At 35.1% G+C, this 22,575-nt stretch overlaps 2 protein-coding genes across 2 annotated transcripts in view; both read left to right on the forward strand.

The window, feature by feature from the left end:
- The first annotated feature begins 295 nt into the window (after positions 1–295).
- On the forward strand, positions 296–1,741 carry LOC149573005 (uncharacterized). The gene has a single exon (XM_089815900.1). The coding sequence runs from the start codon at positions 296–298 to the stop codon at positions 1,739–1,741; it is 1,446 nt and encodes a 481-aa protein (XP_089672026.1).
- Positions 1,742–6,569: 4,828 nt separating this feature from the next.
- FUG1 (Translation initiation factor 2, small GTP-binding protein) overlaps positions 6,570–22,575 on the forward strand; it is a 53,748-nt gene continuing 37,742 nt past the window's right edge. Inside the window, exons 1-8 of the mRNA XM_089814146.1 lie at positions 6,570–8,936; positions 9,066–9,098; positions 9,220–9,333; positions 9,489–9,638; positions 9,747–9,845; positions 10,192–10,254; positions 10,654–10,809; positions 10,945–11,010. Coding sequence (XP_089670272.1) covers positions 7,230–8,936; positions 9,066–9,098; positions 9,220–9,333; positions 9,489–9,638; positions 9,747–9,845; positions 10,192–10,254; positions 10,654–10,809; positions 10,945–11,010 — 2,388 coding nt within the window. The 5' untranslated portion in view covers positions 6,570–7,229. The remainder of the gene's footprint in view (positions 8,937–9,065; positions 9,099–9,219; positions 9,334–9,488; positions 9,639–9,746; positions 9,846–10,191; positions 10,255–10,653; positions 10,810–10,944; positions 11,011–22,575) is intronic.

The raw sequence follows: 22,575 nt of genomic DNA on the forward strand, positions 1-22,575 counted from the left end.
AATGACTGATGTCTCCTTCTTTGGTAAAGTTTCTGACTTTTTCTCTATAACAGAATTTCAAAACAGAGGTAATGAACATGACCATCTTCTAATTTGGGTACATAATGCCCCAATCTATGGGAGAGAAAGCAATATGGACATAGTTAATTTTGTCAATAACTACATAACTTGTAGTACAGAGCACTTACAACAATCTCTAGCAAAACTGCAAATACATAATCATACAAAACGATGTAAAAGATCACGAAGAAGAACATGCCGATACAACTTTCCCATCCCTCCTTTTCCAAAAACAATGATACTTGAACCTTTAGCAGAAAGCTCTAATACAACATCAACAAATGCAACAAACATATTCTCAACACTAGAAAAAGCAAACTATGATAGTTCATTCACATATGATATGTTTCTAGATGAACTGCAATTGACAGAGTACGACTATGTCAACTCAATCAAGTCAACATTAGATAGGCCTACTCTATTTCTCAAACGAAAACCTTGTCAAATATGGAATAACAGTTTCTCAAAGAAAATGCCATTGTTATGGAGAGCAAATACAGATGCACAATTTGTACTAAATGCATATGTCGCGGCTATGTATTGTAGCTCATATATGGCAAAAGTAGACAAATCAATGACAAATGCATTCAAACAGATTCGAAAAGACCACCAAAGAAATAATATAGATGCACTTCACATGATAAAAAAACTAGGAAATGCTTTACTGAACTTGCAACAAATGTCAATACAACAAGCTGCACATTTAGTCCTCTCAATGCCACTCAATCAAAGTTCCCGAAGATGTATATTCATTGACACAAGACCTGATGATGAGCACATTTTTGTTCTTAAATCTTCAAAAGAGTTGAGAGAAGAGCCAGATGAATCTGAGAATATAATGGCAAAATCTTCACTACATTACTATGTTAACCGTTCAGAAACTCTAAACCACATATGCTTTGCCAAATTTGTTTCAGAATATAATGCAACTAAACATTTTACTAGAAAGAAAGAAAAACTTGCTATAATATGTTTTATGAATTACAACATCCACATTGATCCAAAAAACTACTATAGAGAACAAGTCCTATTATATGTTCCATTTATAATAAGTATTCAAACAATCTTTGAAAATTTCAACTCTTGGCAATTAGCATATGCATACCATGAAGAAACGATTATAAGAAATCGTGCAAAATTTTGTTATAATATGAATAGCAAATGGGGAAATATTGAAGAAGAGGAAAATGAACTACAGCTCAAAGACTCCAGTAAACAAAACAAGCAAAAAGGAAAAAATTACATAATACATGAAGCTTATGACATATCAACAGACATTCCAACAAATTCATATAAAAACATGTATACATCATCAAATGTTGGATTTGAGATAGCCAAACACCCACAGATAATGAATAACATTGACTACTTCAACTTGCGTCGAACACTCAATATTGAGCAACAAATGATAGTTAAAGACATCATAACCAAGAAACAAAAAGATAGGGTCACACCAATACACCTTTTCCTGACAGGTGGTGCCGGCACTGGGAAAACATTTACAACTAAAGCTATTTACCATGCACTGCTGCGTCTATATACTAATGACATCAATGACAACCCTGACAAACCAAAGGGATTGATAGTTGCATATACAGGAAAAGCTGCCTACAACATTGGCGGTGTTACAATACATTCTGCATTACACATACCATTCAATAAGTTCGAATTTATCCCTTAAATAGTGATACACTTGACAAAATGTGTAAGCATTACTGCCAGCTTCGAATCCTACTCATAGACGAGATATCCTTAGTGGGATCCTCTTTCTTGAGATACATTGACTTACATTTGCGTGACATCATGCAAAAACCTACTATTTATTTTGGAGGATTAGACACAATCTTCTGTGGTGACCTATACCAGGCATTACCAATTCTAGATTCAAATGTCTTCGAAAGCAAACCAACAGGTAAAGACTTGATGCCTTACAATTTCTGGAACGATAATATAAAGTGTTTCTCTTTGAAAAATACAATGCGTCAAAAAGACACCGCATTTGTTGACATTCTAAACAGAATCCATATAGGTGAACAAATAGTACAAGACATTCAATACCTTAACGACCACTGCATAAAACCCATACCAATTGACCCTACTCTTCCTTTCCTATACTTTAGGAGATCGGATGTGGATAAACACAACAAGAATATGTTATCAAGTATGCCTGGAAATACAATTACACTAAGAGCAATTGATGATTTTGAGGAAAACTACAATGCATTACGACTTTATGCTCATACAACATGCCTTCCTACTGAAATAAATGTGAAGGAGGGAGTGCTCATAGAAATTTATTCAGGAAACTACAACACACAAGATGGTATTGTCAATGGCTCTGACGGAATTTTTAAATTATACACTAGAAATAATGAGCACGACATTGTATGGATCAAATTTAATGATGCAAACATAGGCCACCAACAAAAAACAAAGTATATTACATACTACAATGATGAAATTGAACAAGATTGGGTACCAATTCTACACATTGCAAGACCGATCTTGAAAATGACTGCAAATAAAAAAATAACCATACGAAAACAATTTCCAATTCAACTCGCATGTGCTCGTACTATCCATCGATCTCAAGGACTAACAATGGACGCACTTGCTTTTGATCCAACAGGAGTGAAAAATCACGGCCTCACATATACAACACTTTCACGAACAAGAACAATTGATCAGTTATACTTCGTGAAGCCTCTTACAACCAAAAATTTCAAAGTGAAGCAAAAAATAATTAGAGAAATGGAAAGGCTAAGTACAATCGCACAGTGGAAACTTCAAAATCATGACATATGCTTGGAATCATTACAGCATTTGACCATTTGCTCACTAAACACTCGTGGATACCATGCACATTTACTTGACCTCTCAACTGACTATGACATCGTCTCTTCTGACATCTTATGCCTACAGGAAGTCAATAGCAAAATTGATGCCTCGAAACCTTTTACTGACACATACAACTACTTTTCTACTCATGGTATCCATGGTTTACTAACTTTAACAAGAAAATGATTATTAGCAACCAAGATCAATGAACACATTACAGAAAATGTAGAAATACAAACAATCATAATAACAAGCTTCAAGAATAAAATTAATATAATCAACTTATACGCAAGGCCAAACTCTGATATAGATGAGATACAAAGAGCTCTAAATTATGTACTAAACAACATAGAGAAAAATAACATATTGTACATATTAGGAGATTTCAATATAAATATGCAAATAACAAATACCCGAGCTAAAACTCTTAACAATTACATGCAACACCACAAACTTGAATTTCTCTTACAACATACAGACAATATGAACACTCCACTTATTGATCATATTTGGTCCAACATAACTACAAATATATGCAATATTTACAAATCAGAAGCATACTGGACTGATCACCTATCAACAATATTAAAAATCCATCCAACAAATGGCAACTTTTCCCAACATGACCAAAATTATTGAAAATTCACCCAACAACATCCTACATTTCTCCAAATACATTTATCACCAACAACTATCTATTCCATATAATCACATCAAACTCACATAACTAGACAACATAACAATTCCTTTTCTCATTTCTTGTTGCCAAGAAAACAATGTAGTACAACAAACAAAATACGCAATATTACAATGTTTAAAATGAAAACAAGTTAGAATATTCCATGGTAAACAATTTAAGACAAACTAGTTTAGTAATTATTCTATTAACATGAAACTTTGAAATTCAGTAACCACATTATACAAATTACAAAAAATCTACATAGTAACAAAGAATTTGATGCACTAAACAGATTTTTCCTACCCACAATTTATGCAGACAAATCAATGGACGCAAACAAAAGAGCAGGAAAGGCTACACAAATGAGACAAGAACAATCTACAAAAAGGTAACCTATATTTGCTTTTAACAAATTTTTAGTTTCATATTCACATGAAAAATACACTAACATACGTGCCAATGCAGGACAAAACTGAAAACTGCTGGCTGCATTTCTATAGAAGACTTGAATGCAAGAAAAGGAGGCAACACATTTGAAGGAGATGTCTTAGTTGTCTACAAAGTCAACCTTGACAAAGTCAACAAAACACGAGAAGTGTTACGGGCAGACCTAACAGATCCTAAAGTAGAGATGACAATAACAATGACTGTTAATGAAAACTTAATCCACCAATATGAGGACAAAATAATCCCAAGCATGGGTGTTTCTATAAGTGGATTTGAAATTCAATCAAAATCAGACTATGATAGAGGTGATTGTGATTGCATTCTTGTACTAAATGAAACAAGCATTGTTGAAACAATCAATCGCATATGCAACGATTACAATTTCATCCCCAGCACTACAATAAGGAACCTGTTAAATAGCACAAGCAACTACCCTATTGGAACAGTAGGTGCATTGGTTGTTGCAGCACAAAAGCAAGGCAACCTCAACATTCTAGAAATAAAGGATGGTCATTCTGAGGAAGATAGAGCACAGGTAACAATTAATACAAATTACTTCTCCAACTGTACTTTTTCAAATTAGTGGACTATTTATTATGCAAATATTCAATTCAATATTTTAAAGTCTATCTGTATATTTTACGCAGTTGGAAATCCATCCAAATTTTATTCAGCACTACATCTCAGTAGAAGAACATCTTGCTCGAAATGAAACACCAACATGGCTTTTTAGAAACATTGTAAGAAGGACAGATCGAAAACAAACACTTCGAATAGGCCTATCCACATTTATTTGCAAGCTAAATGACAAAATGACACTGCAAATGTTACATGACATAATGCAGAAAACTAGAGAAGTAAAAGAAAATCATTGTTGAAATGTAAACAATTCTTGCTATAAAATGTAATTGACACTTAGAAGCTGTACTTTGAAATAGGTCAATGGAAAATTGAAGATTGCAAATCCATTCTCCAATCCATTTGGAGCATTTTGTCCACACTGCCAACACAAATTTGAAGGATATGTAATCCTCGAAGAAGAAACTGCACACTGTATTGGATGCAAACAAGATGTCAACTATGTGCACAAGTTACACCTCAAGACATTGCTTTTTAGTGAAAATAAACAACCAATCCAGTGCTTCATTGACAATATCATGGTTGAGCAATTAATCCCAGCACTCCGCAACATCAAGTATCATGAATATATGCAGCAAAAATCCAAAGTTGTATTCATGCTAAGAGACCTTTGCATTCAAGCAACTTTCACATTGACCCAAGCCAATGCAATTACACATGTCAACTTGCTTCAAACCACTCAAACAAGTGAAAAGTTGAGCTTACAAATACTTTTAAAAAAACACTAAAAACATGAATTATTGCACAAATGTTTCATGTATCGATAACAAATATCTAACATGATTCTTTTGTTGACATTGCAGGCAAAAGAGGAATAAAAAAACTACAGAACACTTTATTACAACAACCTTTGCTACAAAGTCCATTGAGCTATCATAAACCAAAATGCTATATTGTACATATGCTTACAAACAATATTCTATCAATAGCTTAGGTTGAATACTATACCAAATATGTCTATAACTATGTACCTTATTTTCAGACATTTCGAAATTGTTAGTCAGGTTTCACTTCTTTGTCACCCTCTATAGCATTGAAGCTGTAAAATTACTGTATATGCCATGAAGTAAATTAAAAAAATGAAACAGCTACTTGCTACCGTCATATGTCATATGTGAACATAAATTTAGTGTTGTCATGCATATGAATGAATATAATGCAAATGCTTCTTTCTTAACTTTAGATAATGTTGTTATCATTGTTTCAATGTAAATAATGTCATTGAAAATAAAAATTGATCATCAGTTCTATTGCTAGATAATGCGGAAAACATTATGTATCCAAATTATGGAAACAAGATTTAGCATATTTATATTTTCTTCAACACTTTTATCATAACAAACGCTCCTCCAAATAGCAATCAATCATTATTGTAAAATATCTTCTGAATTGTTCTATTGATTTATAAATTCTTATTCAACTCTCAAGTTGTCCAAAGTTATCTAGAATTAAGACCTTCAAAATTGTTCTCAAGAAATTTGACTCTAAAAATATGACAAATCAACTATTGCATTTTGTAGTAGGAAAAGTTAATTCTGCAGTCTTATTGCCTCATTCACTTAGTCAAATAAAACAAATACAAGAAAATCAAACAATAATAATTAGTAAAATGAACAAGTTATTTCACCTCAACACTACAGCTTTGAATTCAAAATACATGGCGGCAGGAACTAGACGCTTTGTGTCCTTGTATATTACATAAGTTCTCTTCAAATACTAGAAATACCCAAAAAAACAAAGACATGATAAACTATACATTTCCTCGTGCATTTCGGGACCTCCGTTTGCAACATTCAGCCCAAAGCTTTGGTACGATGGATTACCGACCGTCTTCCTAAAATTTTAATCGTGTTTTACAGGAAAAATTGCACAAATATGTCAAATTTAGGCTCTGTTTAGAACCACTCATTATTCTAAAATTTTATTTTTTTATTGAATGAAAATGGAATGCTGTGCCCGAGAGAATTTCCGTCCTCACAAATTATATCCGTAGCGAGTAGAAGCAAATATGAACAGGAATATGAATAATTCATGTTAAGGATGACGTTCATGTTGAAAAATATAAATTAAACCCTTTTTATCGCAAAGCAGAGGCCACATAAATCGATACGTAAATTATATAGCATATCTGCAGATGGTAACCAATGGGAGAGTAGATTTCATCCACGCATTCCTCGACCCATCCCAATTTCGATCTTTCGAGCATAATAACTGCGCAGAAGAGAGGAGAAACTCAGAGAATAGAGTTGAAGGAGCAGAGGACGTCTTCTTTGCGCAGTTATCATCCTCGGCAGAGGCGGACTCCACAATTATAATGCTCGTGTCCTCTCGCTGCGCTGCCTTAATTTCCTTTTCTGCTTCACAATCTCATCCTCACGAACGTTTCAAGGGGTATGTAGAATTTTAAGCTTTCTAGTTACACAAACCTCTTGAATAATAGTCGCAATTATAATTTCAGGAAGCGCCTTTTACTTCCTCTGATGACAGAGACTGAGTGAATAAATAATTTCCAATGGTTGAAACGGGGCTTGGCAACCATTAATGTTGACTGTTAATAGCGAATATAATGGCGTGTCTTGCGTGTGTGGGAAGCGCAAGAGTAAATTCGAATAATTTTTTTGATGGCTCACCCTCTTTAATTGGTAGTGGTAGAGATAGAGGCAGGGGTTTGGGTTTTTGCTCTATCCGCAAGAGCAGGAATAACAATTGTAGCTTTAGCTGTAATAAGTGGAAGTGGAAATGGAGTAGGACTCATCTGTATCATAGCTTGGCCACTCCTACTTCTTTAGTCGAACTGGAGGCCAAGTCCTTGGTGACTGAGATTGGTAATGAAAATGATAAGGATTTAGAGGCGGATGTGGATGCGGTTTTAAAGTCTCGTCCAAAGCCTATGCTGAGGGCTGCCCCTCCTGCCCCAACCCGGAAACTGGAAAGACCAGACTTCGTTCGTTCCGTCCCGCATAACGAAGCTAATAATAATGCCACTCCCAATTCTTTACTCCAACAGGAGGCCAAGTCTTTGGCGACTGATATTGGTAATGAAAATGATAACGATGTAAAAGCGGATGTGAATGTGGATGTAGATATGGATATGGATGTGAATGTGGTTTTAAAATCTCGTCCAAAGCCTTTGCCGAGGGCTGGTCCTCCTCCTGCCTCAACCCGGAAACTGGAAAGACCTGACTCGGCGAGACCTCGATTGGCTCGTTCTGCCACGCTTAACAAAGCTGATAATAATAATGCCAGTGGTTTAAAACCCCAACCTCAAAATAAATTGAAAACATCGAATGATGTTTGGAAGAAAGGAAATCCCATCTCATATGTACCAAGAGTTTCAGCATCGACATCAACCACAGAGATTTGCCAAGAAAAAGAGAATCTCGATGCAGTGATTTCCCGAGAAAAAAGGAATCTTGATGAAGCGACAACTAGGAAAGAGGAAAGAAGCACAATGCCGATGCCGATGCCAATGCTAGCAAGGCCTCAGCCTTTGAAACCAAAGGCGACACTTCAAGGTAAACCCGTGCCCAAGACAATGCCAACGAGCAGTTCCAAAGTTCCCGCAAAAAAGCAGGTTGTTCTGAAGGACTTGGGAGCTGCCCCAAGGAAGAGGCAAGTTATTCTCAAGGATGTAGGTGCGGGTCCAAAATCAAAGCAGGAATTTACCATGAAATCTCATCTTGTAAATGAGGATGTGAATGTTAGTTCTTCAGCAAGAGTTGCGGGTGTAGCTGCATCTTCCAGAGTAGGCACAGCAGAGGGCTCTGGGTCTCCATTCAGATCGAAAGACAAATTAAAGAGGCGGCCTGGTTCCGCCTTACGTAAGAGTAAGGCTAATATGTCAGATATAGGTGAGGAAGAAACAGATCTAAATTTTTCTACTGGAAGAAAAGGTAGGAAATTTAATAAAGCAACTCGTAAGGCAGCACGAGTTGCAGCTGCTAAGGCAGAAGCTCCTGTGAAAGTAGAGATTCTTGAGGTTGGCAAGCAGGGAATGTCAGTGGTCAAATTGGCTCATAATTTGGCAGTCACTGAAGGAGAGATTCTTACATCTCTCTTTATGAAAGGTATTCGTGCTTTTGTTACGCAGACTTTAGATAAGGAAACAGTGAAGCTGGTTTGCAAGGAGCATGATGTGGAGGTCATAGAATCTGATAATGTTAAAGCAGATTACTTGGCCAAAAAAACAGAAATGCTCGATGAAGATGATTTGGACCAATTGCAGACTCGCCCTCCCATTCTCACAATAATGGGCCATGTTGATCATGGAAAGGTATTTTTAACATAATTACAGATAAGTATTTACTATTTTGTTAGCTTTGTGTCATGGCTGTATTTATGGTAATTTTGTTGGTTCATATTTTTCATCTCACTCAATATTTCACTATGTTATGTTGAACAGACGACATTGTTGGACTATATAAGGAAGTCAAAGGTATATTAAGATCCATGTTTTTTTAAAATTAATACGGTCATGTTGCAATAAAATCAGAAATTGAAGCAATTCTTACAGAGTTTGTATCTGTACAAAAATACGAGGACATGTTTTTCTTTAGGTTGCTGCTTCTGAAGCTGGCGGAATTACTCAAGGAATTGGAGCATATACTGTTTTTGTGCCTATTGATGACAACCTTAAACCATGTGTTTTTCTTGACACGCCTGGTCATGAGGTAAATTCTTACAGGTCTTTCTATTGAAATTGGAAAATATCTCAGAGACATGTCAAGCTCAATAGCTTCATTGGCAGTGCTAGTTAGCCCTAATTAACCCCCAAAAAGTGTACAAAAAGATGTCTCACTTTCAACTCAGCTCCTTTGATTTACAGGCATTCAGTGCAATGCGGGCACGGGGAGCAAAAGTGACTGATATTGCCATTATAGTCGTTGCTGCGGATGATGGAGTTCGTCCACAAACAAATGAAGCTATAGCCCATGCAAAGGCTGCTGATGTGCCCATTGTAGTTGCAATCAATAAGGTACAGAACTGCAGATGCTTCTTGAGGTTTCTCTTGGTTAAAGTCAAATATGACAATGCAAAGCAGTTCAAATGAAGTGATGATGATAATATCAGTTTTATACTGCAGATAGATAAGGAGGGAGCAAGTCAAGAGCGAGTAATGCAAGAGCTTGCTTCTATCGGATTGATGCCAGAGGAATGGGGTGGTGATGTACCTATGGTTCCGGTGTGTATCTCTGTCAAATGCTAGGTGCTTTTTTGAGTTAATTAATGATTTTCAGTTTAAAATAAATATTTTTGGTTGTAAAAAATAATTGGTTTTGTCCTGAGAATGGAGAGGCTGAAACAGTTGGTCAATTGCCTGTTGCTTATATTTGATGCTTTATTCTATGCAAACTCAGCTGACGAAGACTACAAGCAAGAGAAATTCCCTTTTCCGATGAAACATCTAGTCTGCAAATTGCATGTTGACTATCTAATACTGAAACATCTTAGAACATTACAAATTTCAACATCAAATTCCATGACTTTATAACAATAAAAGCTGTATCCAATTTTTTTGTGTATTTCAGGTTAGTGCCCTTACTGGACAAAATGTGAATGAACTACTAGAAACTGTCATGCTGGTTGCAGAGGTATGCTTAGAACTCTTACATTCATAAAATGATTTGTCGTCATTTGTTTGCATTAACTTAAAACTTAATCTTCTGTTACATGTCCGTTTAGGGTATCGTCCCATTTCAATTGTTGCATAAGTAGGCAAATGGTTGGGCTAAAATATTTATTGTTTTTGTATTCCATGGTTGTGGTCAATAATCATCATTCTGTAAGTAAAACAAGAATTGCTTAGTTCTACTTGCAAGCAGCAATTTGGTGAAATTGACTTTCCAATTCATAATAATGCAATGGGCATTATTACAGTGTGATATGTTGAAGGTTTAGTTTTGATGGAAGATATTCTGATGCAAGTAGACATCTTTTTTGTTTTTTAGTTTGATTTGTGGTTTTCTTGATTACAATTCATTTCATTGTAGTTACAAGAGTTAAAAGCCAATCCAAATCGAAATTCGAAAGGCACTGTCATTGAAGCAAGCCTTCATAATTCAAGAGGACCCCTTGCCACTTTTCTTGTACAGAATGGCACTCTCAAAAAGGGTGATATGGTTGTATGTGGTGAATCATATGGAAAGGTAATTGGTTGTTTTAAGCTGATACTTGAAGCCCAGATGTTTCAGTAACTTTTAAACTATTCTGGGAACTTGGTTTGATTTTTTGTATTTGAAACATGACATACTGATTTCTTCTTCGATGTATCTTATGAGCAGATCCGGGCCTTATTTGATGACACCGGAGCTAGTGTTGATAAAGCTCATCCCAGCATGGCAGTGCAGGTTTGAGATTATTCTACGTCTCTTAGCTCTATTTTTTTTGGACCATTGCTTTTGTTGTATCCATGCTCTTTATTCTTAAAATGAAATGAGACTTAAGTTGCTGCGTCACATTGAAAGGATTGGAAACTGAAATTATATTTTATGCTTTGCTCACTTGCAAGAATGTAGTCAAATCAATTCGACAATCCTAGAATGCTTTGATATTTAGAGGGTCTGTCTGCTAGATCTTTTATTCTTCTGAGTCTTAGTTGGAAGGAATATTTTATTTCTGTTTACTGTTTGCCTTTTATGCTTTTTCATTTGTTACACAAAATATAGTTCAGATTGTGCTATCCTAGTTCTCAAGATCCTTGTTAGAATGTTAATGTTGAATGGTGTGTATTTATCCCACACACGATTACTCAATGATGCAGCAGTGCAATATAACTGTATTTAGTGTGTGGATTTATTCCACATGGACAGTGCTTCATAGGTCACTGGTTTAGTGATGCTATTTAAAGAGGTTAGTGGTACAAGATAACAATGCCAAACTGATTCAAATTGTGAATGAATGAAGTTAGTGATGCCTAATTTGTGCATTCTTTTTTTATCAGTTTCACCCTCTTCCTATAGTAATGTAGGCTTTTTGTGCAGTGTTGTTCCTAACATGGTTTGAGATTTTCCAGTTTGAGCATGGGCAGAGACTTTGTTCAGTGTCACTTTCTGTAATAGTGTTGGTGTGGTGAAACTCTGAGGATGCAGTTTCTTAACAATTTTACATGACTTGTGGATGTATGCATTGGTTTCACTCATAGATTTATCATTTCAAGGTACAAGGTTCTGTGTGCAAGATTGTTGCTGAGGTTGGTAGTCTTTTTGGTTTGTTGTTGCAATCTGGTTGTTTTCTTGTGTGGAAATTTTCAGCATAGTCTCGGAGGTTTTTGAGGATGTGATCAGAGGGATTGCACAGTGTGGTAGCACAAATCTATTGTGTTGGTGCTGGATTTTGTGTCTTTGTCACTGCACAGTAATTTTTCCAGTATTTGAAGGTTCATGGTTTGGAGTTGTGGTAGTAGTGTTTGTGAACTGTGAATACACTGAAAAACAGCATTAGTACCAACTTAAAACAGCTTCAAAATGAATCCAAATCTGCAGTTTGGAAGTGATGCAGCTTGGAGAATTTGAAGTGGGTGAAGACATTGTTTTTTGCCACCAAAATTTGCCAAGAATGGCATTTTCTGTTTGCCTTTTGGAGGGATTAGGTGAATGCACTATGCACCTTTGAAAGTACTGTGACGAATAAAGGTGCCCTAAGGTTTGAAGTGGCAGCCAGGGCATGGGTTGCTGTGCATGGCAGCAGAAGCCCACTTTAAAACTTGTAAGGCTACTGTGATGAAGAAAGGCACCATAAGGATTTGAAGTGGTGGCCATGGCATAGGCTGTTGTGCACAACTGCAGAAGGCTACTTTGAAAGTTGAAAAGGCTGCTGTAAAATCAAAAGTGCCTTGAAAGTTCTTTCAAACAATAATATGAAGTGTGTTTTTAGAAAGCATTTGCCTTTACTTCTTAATTCAAACAAATTCATTTTTTTAAAGTTTAGCTTTCCTTTCATGAGAATATGGTCACATAGGTAGAAGGAGATTGTAAAGAATTCTTGGCAATTAAGTTCCTGGTCATGTGTGGATGGACTGATTTTTTTAATCTTGTGGACGCATGATTAGCCATTGAGACTCAAACACACTTATAGACATGCTCTGGAGGCTGATTTTCCAGGAGTGATATCTAGAGCTGCAGAGCATATGGATGGCTTCTATTGCGCTTTTTTCTTGAAACTGTGTTTTTTGTGCTTTACATATTGATGCACATTGTAGTCAGAACTTAGTTTTAGAAATTGCAAATTTAGTTTTCAACATCTTTTTTGAGGCAGCTTTATTGCTTTTGAGGTGGTAGTTTGAGGATTAAATTTCAATTCTTCTTTCACGTATTTAGGTTTTTGTTTGTTATAATGTGTGTTATTCTTGTTGAGTTGGAAAAGCAAAACCCAAAAACTTGAAACAATTTCTTTTTCTCTCTCCTCTCTGCTATCTCTCTTCCTCTCTTCCTCTTGTGGCTAAGTGTGGTTCCTCATAAAGGGTCTAGTAAAGTGAGAGATGCTACCACTCCAGTGCCATGGCCTTAGATAGATAGATTTAAGGTCGTTCTTTACCATTTTTTTCAATGCTACTCTAATATCTCAGATTGCTTTTCTCTTGAGTACATGCTGGAAAATAAGGTGTATCAAGAGGATTGCTTTTTCCGTCACTTTTTCATTTGTTGAAAGGAATGTAGAGAGGTGTGACTTATTGGATAGCTTCGCTTACAAAAGATTTAAGTATATTATATGGTGAGAGTGATGAGGTTGGAGTGGGAAGAGCTTCTTTTGGAAGTGATATGGGCAAACCTTAAACATCTGAAACTTATAACACTTAACAAGCATTGTTGATCAATTGGGTCTTATTTCTGGGGAGAACTAGTTTGAATGGAAATGGAGCATGGCCAATCTTCTGTTAGAGCCTGTGCAACTATAAATCATCTGCCTAGTGATAGTTGGACATGGTGAATTGTTAGAAAGCTTGAGTGATGCATTGAAGTATATCGCTGTTTCAATCAGGATGCAACTTATTAAATGCAACACTCCATAACATGTTTTGGAGGAAACTAAAAGATTTAAGATTAGAGACACCTGTCAATTGGTGAATTTGATCACAGTACGAGGCAGTCCCAAAGTTGAGGATGAGTACTATATTCTTGTCTATTTGAACAAGCTAAAAGAGTATGGGGTCAAGCTTGTAATTCAAGGAGAAAACCAGCTTGTAATTCAAGGAGAAAACCCTTGGGATGACAATAAGTGGATGAATGTTCCAATGTCATACATTAATTTTTTAACTCTCATGCAAATGAAAACAAATTGCAGATTTGTTGAATTTGCTCAATTTGCTCTTCCTTCTGTTCTATCAGAAAACTGCAATTTCGAAAATACCTTCAAATGATCAATGCTCCAAAATGCAATTCAGGCCAACAAACAGGTTCAACATTTTGAAGGGTCAAAACCTCTGCTCTTTAGGTCTTACCATGACCAAGGCGGGTGTGCCCTTATTCTAACCCTAATAGCTCTTTGACCAAATGATTTTACTTCAAAAATAAAAGCTATTGTTACTGATTACTATCATCAATTATCTGCCATGCTCTGTAAATGAAATCTGTTTATGACCAGTCCCTTATTTGTTTTGGGCATAGAGTCAATTCCATCAAAGCCTAGTACTTTTTCACAAGACAATCCAAACTTTTCACGAATCATCAATTACTTAATCCTATGATCTGTCAATGTAAATATATTAAATTTGCAGGGTCAACTTGTCCAACCGTCTTTAATTCTTTCAAGGAAACCAATTGGATAAGAAGCAACCAGACAACACTTCGTAGCAACTTTTTATTTTTCCAAATTAACCTGCAAGGATCTTAACATACTACACAAGTTTTTAAAGTATCAACCAAACACAGTTCAATTATTGTGAAAGAACCAGTACTACTGAAAGGATCAGAGCACATAAAACCCAAAGCATAGAGAGGGTCTGCATTTATATATTTATATTACTTGCTTTACATTTCATATCCTATTCTCTGTATGTCGATCCATATTTATATACTAATAGCAAAAACGGTTTTGGTTTCCCTTAAAAGGGGAAGTGACAAGCTTCCATCCGTCACATATTTTAGTTTTAATAATTACATAAAAAAGTCCACATAAAAACCATCAATCAACAATTCTTGCCAAATGGTTCATCACCCTTCAAAACATCCAGAAGTCTTGGAGATGCCAGTTTTCAATCACATCTGCTATCTGCTCCTCAAAATCCACAGGATCCATTTCGAAGTTGATAAACAGAGCACGAAGCTCTGCCTTCTCTTGCTCTTTTTCCAACAAAGTCATGGCTTCCTCAGAGTTGGTGGAAAGATTCTGTGAGGCTACCATTAGGCTAGTCAGGATGTCACTCTTTTCTTCATCTTCATCTTCAGTCAAGTCTGGTTGAACCGTTGACCAGCAGGACATGGATTTTTGTTTGAAGATCCTTCTTCTGTAGGTAATCCATTTTCTCAGTCAAATTAGTAACTTGATAAAGTAAGCAGCATATCTGTGTTTATGGAATGTTTTTATGACCAACCTGCATTTTGCCATGAACACATTCTACACCAGGAATTTTGTCCTTGGAAATGATATCATTAGTTTACCACCTTTACGTGTCACCCGATTGACACTCGATCCACTTATCAACAACCAATTGGTATTTAATACCCCTTTGCTAAACATTTATTTGAATCTTTTAAAAACTTACAACCGATTTGCCAACCATAGCAATCAATTCTTAATCAGTGATTTGTCCAGTGATCACATGCCACATGTAGAAGATGTGACTTTCCTCACTGTATCGCAGGACAATAATGTCCTTTCCCTGTGAAATACCACTAGTCGCTGTTTTGCACAAATAAAAATGTGTGTTCTCCGAGATAGCGATATCGCTATCATGCGATCTCTTTACTACATGGACTCCAAAATAGCTTTGGATACCTTTTGGTGTGAAGTTTCTGCAAATTTTATGTGATTAATCTGAGATAAAACCTTCTCCTATGCTTGCTGAAAATGATCTTCCTTGTTACAGACTTGAAAGAAGAGATGTCAATAATATATTTATTATTCTGAAATCTTTTATGTCTGCAAGTGTTTGAATAGGGCAGACTTGCTTAAAGGAGCAGACTTTTTGTTCTCCATGTGTCCTTTAAATACAACCATACCCCATATAAATAAGGTAACCAAAGGGCATGTCCCTTGATGCTGTCTAGGTTGGCCCTATATGTCATTCTCATAATCGATGTTCAAGGAGTAATAGTCTTATTTGTTATTCAAACTAACTAAGACTCAGTTAAGTTAGAACTTAAGTACCATAATCCAAGGGAGACGCCGATCATGCCTTGAATAGAACAATTTATATATAGGTCTACCATGCAAGAATAGATCTGTGCAATCAGATCAGTATGAGATCAAGTTACAGATTTAACACTCCGTCTTAACTTGATAATCATACTGAGAGATAAGATATCTAGCAACATCAATTACGATGAATAAGCATAGATTGATACTCTATATCTATCTGAAGCTTCTTAGCATGTGGTATCATCGAACACATGATACTATGTCATATTACTGTACCTGTAATATGACTTATCACTGATACTAGCAATAACAATATTGCAAAGAATACAATTTACAAGATAAAATCTGGAGAATAATTAAATTCTTCATTTATCCAAGTTGTGACTCATAGGTACTGGTATTCCTATATCACAACATGATCCTGAGTTAAGATCTACCAGAACATAGAATAAACTTTGGAGAATGATTAAATTCTTCCTTTATCCAGGTTGTGACTTATAGGTATAGAAATGTCTACATCACAAATGATCTTGAACTCATCTAAATTTGACAGCAATTCTCTACTGTTCAACACATTATCTAAGAGATCGTCATCTCTCGTAATGTATTTTATACAAGTGTTCATTATCTTAGAGATTGTCACCTCTTTTCATTATCTTAGAGATCATCACCTCTTAGATTATGAATACAAATGGTGAAGCCCATTACAGTCAATAACCTAACAATAAAAAATATTTATTAATAATTTAAAGAATACAAATGTTTTATAATTCAACCATACCTAGTGTTTTCTTGAAGTGATCTATCTTCACTCGTGAGAGTGGTTTGGTAAGAATATCTGCTGTCTGATCTGCAGTACAAATATATTCTAATTTTGCAGTATTCTTTTCTACCATATCTCTTACATAATGGTAAGGAATTTCAATATGCTTGTACCTGCCATAGAAAATTGGATTCACAAAAAGTTTGATGGAACTCTGATTATCACAATGAATAATTGTAGGATTCATGGCTTGACCAAATAATCCCACAAGTAACTTTCAAAGCCAAACTGCTTCCTGAGAGGCCTTTGCTGCTGCAATGTATTCGACTTTTGTGGAACTTTGTGCCACTGATGACTGCTTTTTGCATATCCATGATATCATTGCTGAGCCTAAACTGAAACAAAATGTTGAAGTGCTTTTCCTGTCAGTAACACTTCCAACCCAATTTGAGTCTGTGTACCCATGTAGGTCTAATTCAACTTTCTCATACTTAAGCCCAAGGTTAAGAGTGCCTTGTAAGTATCTCATGATGTGTTTGATTGCAACTAGGTGAATCTCCTTTGGCTTACACATAAACTGACTTAAGGCATTAATAGCATAGCAAATATTAGGTCTTGTATTTGCCAAGTACATAAGAGACCCAATCATCTGTCTGTAAAGAGTAGAATCTATGGAGGGTGATTTTGTTACTGCATCCTTAAGTTTATGAAGATTAGTCTCTATTGGAGAAGACATAGGCCTCCAGTTCCACTTTTCAAATCTCTTCAAGATGTCTAATGTATACTTTTCTTGATTAAGTAGGATGCTGTCAGAATTCTACCATACTTCTAGTCCCAAATCTTTCATCTCAAATTCTCTGATTAGATCTTTCTTCCATTGATCTATGAGATGATCATCACCTAAGTAAATCATCAACATACATTATTAAAATTACCAGGGTAAACTTTAAGAAAGCCGCCTCCAAAAAATAAAATAAAATATAGGCGAATCTTTCATTATTTTGAAAAAAAAGTTTATTTCTATTGGCAAATCTCTCATTTTTACTCTAAATATGATTAATATTGGCGATTATTTTTGAATCATTTTTTTTTGTATAAAATATTGACGAATCTCAATAATAATAAGAAGTTCTTTAGTCACCATGGAATATTACAAATCAAAATTAAACATTTTTTTACCTCATGGAATAGTATGAGGATCGTTACATATATTTTAAATCAATAGTGAAAACTAAATATTGGTGATAGATCCCTAAAGTAACTAATAATTATGATAATTATTGGTTTGTACAATTTAATTTCTCCAATAATATATTATATTTAGGTGACTCAAATCTAATCACGTAACGAATATTGTGGTGAATATTTGAGTTTAAAATTTTCAATAAAATAAAATTTTGAGCAATTTAAAATATTCTAAAACGAAATTTTAATAAACTATGGCGATTTAGGTTGTATCAAATCTTAAATTATTAGCCAAAAAATTCTAAAATTAGCCAATTTACAAATATTAGCCTCTAATAAATACCTTGAAAATTACCATATCATCTTTATCCCTTTTATAATATAGATTTGGATCAACTTTATTCTTGGAGAATCCTAAGTTGGTGAGATACTTATCAATTCTTTCATACCACACCCTTGGAGCTTGTTTAAGTCCATAGAGAGCTTTCTTGAGCCTGCAAACAAAAACTTTAGGGTTATGAGTTTCAAATCCTCCAGGTTGCTCCAAATATACCTCTTTTGTAATCTTTCCATTCAGAAATGTTGTTTTTACATACATCTGATGTACTTTCCATCCCTTTGATGCTGCAATAGCTAGGACTGCTCTTACAGAGGTGTATCTAGCAACAGGACGAAAGGTTTTTTCATAATCAATCCCCTCTTTCTGAGAGAATCCCTTGGCTATGAATCTGGCTTTATATTTTTCAATGCCACCATTAGCAGCATGCTTGATTTTAAATATCCACTTAAAAGAAACAACGAATTTTCCTTCAGGTCTTGGAACAATTTCCCAAACATCATTCTTCATAATGGATTGGTATTCTTCCGTCATGGCATCCTTCCAAGTTGTATGTTTAATAGCATCTGAAACATTGGTTGGTTCTAATTTAGAGAAATCACTCATGTTTGCTACATAACTAGATAATCTTTTGGGTCTTTTGCTTTCTCTGAAGGTTCCAGATGGTGCAGCGAAGTCTTGAGCTTCTTCTACTGTCTTAATGGCCCAAAGTGGTCTTTTCTTTGAATTTTGAGTTTCCTCAAGATTGAGATTTTGAATTTCATCTTCAGTTTCTTCAATGTTCTCTCTCTGAAACTGAGATTCAATATTTTCTTCAAGACTAGGTAAGGGAGAGGGATCTCCAGAACTTAGGGCTCTTTTGAATGCTAAATCTTCTTCAAATATTACATCCCTACTAAGTTCAATACTTTTCTAACCAGGTATGAAAATCCTATATGCTTTAGATGTTTCACTATACCCAACAAAAATACCTTTCCTCCTGGAGGGTTCTAACTTAGTTCTCTTTTCTTTTGGAACATGTACATATAATGGGCACCAAAAATCCTAAGATGACATATATTAGGTTTAACCTTAGTAAAAACTTCTTCAAAAGTTTTATCTCTAAGGTAGGCGTGAGGACTTCTGTTTTGAATATAGACATCAATACAAGAGGTTTCTGCCCAAAGATAATATTCTAAATTTTGATCAAATATCATAGCTCTTGCAACTTCTATAATTGTTCTAATTTTCCTTTTTGCTACCCCGTTTTGTTGTGGGTTATAAGGAATAGTATACTCCCTCTTAATTCCTGTTTCTTTACAAAACTCTTTAAACAAATCTGAATTGTATTCCCCTCCATTATCAGTCCTAAGATTTCTAATTTTGTGTCTTGATAAGTTTTCAGTTAAGGTTTTGAATTATTTAAATCTCTTAAGGATTTATTTCGATTCTTTACACTTTAAGAAGTAAAACCAAGTTTTCCTAGAGAAGTTTTCTATAAAAAGTATATAGTACTAGAATCCTCGAAGAGATGGAACAGACATAGGTCCACATAAATTTGAGTGGATTAATTCCAAAACATTGTTAGTTTTTCTAGTGCTATCATGAAATGGACTTTTGGTGTTCTTACCCAGAGCGCATCCTTTGCATATGCTTGAGTGATCTTTATTCAACTTAGGTAAACCAGTTACCATCTTTTCCATTGTTGATAAGGTTTTGAAATTTAGATGACCTAACCTTCTATGCCATATTTCATTTATATCAGCAACTTCATGAATTAAGGCTTGAATAGGTTGACTAAGTTCTGCTTTTAATTCATACAAGTATCCCTTTCTTTGACCAATCAACTTTGATTTCTTAAATGAAGAGTTCTTAGACTAGGTCAATACTTTACCGTCCATGAATGTGACATTATGTATATCATTTTCAAGTGTTGTATCAGAGATTAGGTTCCTTTTTATTCTTGGTACATAGAGTACTCCTTTGAGATATAGAACACTACCCGACTTCAATTTCAGGGTGCAATTTCCAATTCCTTTGATAGAATGTGCTGAATTATCACCGATGGTGACTTCACCATCAACTTTTTCTGATATAGAGTCTAGTGCTTCTTTGTATCCCGCAATATGTCGAGATGATCCACTATCAATCACCCATGCCTTACTTGATACTTCATTTGATAGTGTCGAATACAATACACGATTCTCAGGATCATAGTTATCTTCTTTCCTAGTAATGTTTGTACAGTTTACTTGCTGCTTAGAATTCTCAAGGCAATTAGATCTATAGTGTCCAATTTTTTCACATTTGAAGCATTTTATTTGGATGTATCTTTCTTAAGTTTGTCATTCTTTTGATTACCATTTTTCTTCTTGAAATGCTTCTTTTTACCTTTATAGGAATTTGTGTTGAGAACATGAAGTTCTTCATCTTTAGTTTTCAACTTTCCCCCTTTCTTAAGTTTTCTAGATTCTTTTTGAAGACGATCTCCCTTAAGTCTATTGAAGTTAGGAAGATTGTCTCTTGCACTTACTCCTTGTGCAAATGTTTCCCATGAATCTGTTAACCCATCTATAGCCATCAATGTTAGTTCCTTGTCTTCAATTATGGTTCCTATTCTTGCAAGTTCATCTCGTAGACTAGCAACCCTTAGGAAGTAAGAATTCATCGATTCTCCCTTCTTTATCTGCATATGATTTATTTGCCTTTTTAGTGCGAGGGTTCTAGTTGCATTGTTAACCTTATGCATTCATCATATTAAATGCTGTTTGATGTTTCATTAGCATAGGTACTATTTCATTTTTCACTCCATCTAATATGATCTGCATGGCTTTCCTGTTTTCTTTACTCCAGATAGTTTTATTAGGTTCAACAACAAGCTGCTTGGATGCTGAATCAACATATTGTTTCAGATCATTGTTTTCAAGAATCATCATAATTTTGAATTTCCAAGCAACGAAGTGTTCTTTCCCATCAAACCTATCCTCGGGTTTTATTGTGCTTGCCATTGAAGATAGAAAGATGTTGCTAGATATATTAAGTTTGTCAATTTGCAGAGCCTAAGTTCGACTACTAGAGCTCTGATACCATGTAAAGTTTCTGCAAATTCCATGTGATTAATCTGAGATAAAACCTTCTCCTATGCTTGCTGAAGATGATCTTCCTTGTTACAGACTTGAAAGTAGAGATGTTAATAATATATTTATTATTCTGAAATCTTTTATATCTGCAATTGTTCGAATAGGGCAGACTTGCTTAAAGGAGAAAACTTTTGTTCTGTGTGTCCTTTAACTGCAACCATACCCCATATAAATAAGGTAACCAAAGGGCATGTCCCTTGAAGGGACATGGCCCTATCTAGGTTGGCCCTACATGTTATTCTCATAATCGTTGTTCAAGGAGTAAGTCTTATTTGTTATTCAAACTAAATAAGACTTAGTTAAGTTAGAACTTAAGTACCATAAATCAAGGGAGACGCCGACCATGCCTAGAATAGAACAATTTATATATATAGGTCTACCATGCAAGAATAGCTCTGAATGATCTGTGCAATCAGATCAGTATGAGATCAAGTTACAAATTTAACATTTGGAATTGTCTTTGCAAAATAGCGTCAATGTTTGTATGTGAATTCCCTAAAGGATTTGTAGGATTCCACCGGTGATTCTTTCTAGGGATGCAATATCAGATGATGTTGCAAGAATCTAGCAATGTTTGGATGAGGCAGACCAAAAATTCAAACAACATGTTGGCAATTGGCCACCAAAATGTAAACTTCCATTCTTCCTTGGTTGAATATCTTGTTCTATAAACATTCCCAAAGGATGATAGAATATATGTCTTCTTGAAGCAAGATTTCAAAGCAATTTTCAACAGTTTTATTTTTATTGTAGCTTTCTCCAGAATGAGGAACATAAAAAATTGGGATTATTGGGAGGATCAAACCTTGACACTCACTTTGAACCCCAATCTTATTTTAAGGGAAGCAATATCTTACCGTGGGCAGGTTATCTTGTTTCTCTTTAATATGTAAATTGTGAAATTCAAGGAAGCTTCAACATAATTGTTCAAAATGGTATGATGGTAGCCATCAAACTCATCATAATTGTAGGTGGCCTCCTTGTAACCCTACACAAAATCCCGTACTTATGTCTTCTTCCTTCTGATCAAACAAGGATTGACTATATTAATATACCCCATTTGTTCTTCCTCTGTTTCATCTTTAAATAAGGAGTCAAGGTTATTGTCATCATTGTCATTAACAGGGGACTCCGTCATTTCTTCATTCTGAAAGTTATACTGATGGACAATAATAGGACCAGTTCAAAGAACTCTTATATGAATGACCCATGT

Source organism: Cupressus sempervirens, chromosome 2 (genome assembly GCF_028749045.1).
Source record: "Cupressus sempervirens isolate cs-2001-9-10 chromosome 2, ASM2874904v1, whole genome shotgun sequence".
In the NCBI taxonomy this organism is placed as follows: domain Eukaryota; kingdom Viridiplantae; phylum Streptophyta; class Pinopsida; order Cupressales; family Cupressaceae; genus Cupressus; species Cupressus sempervirens.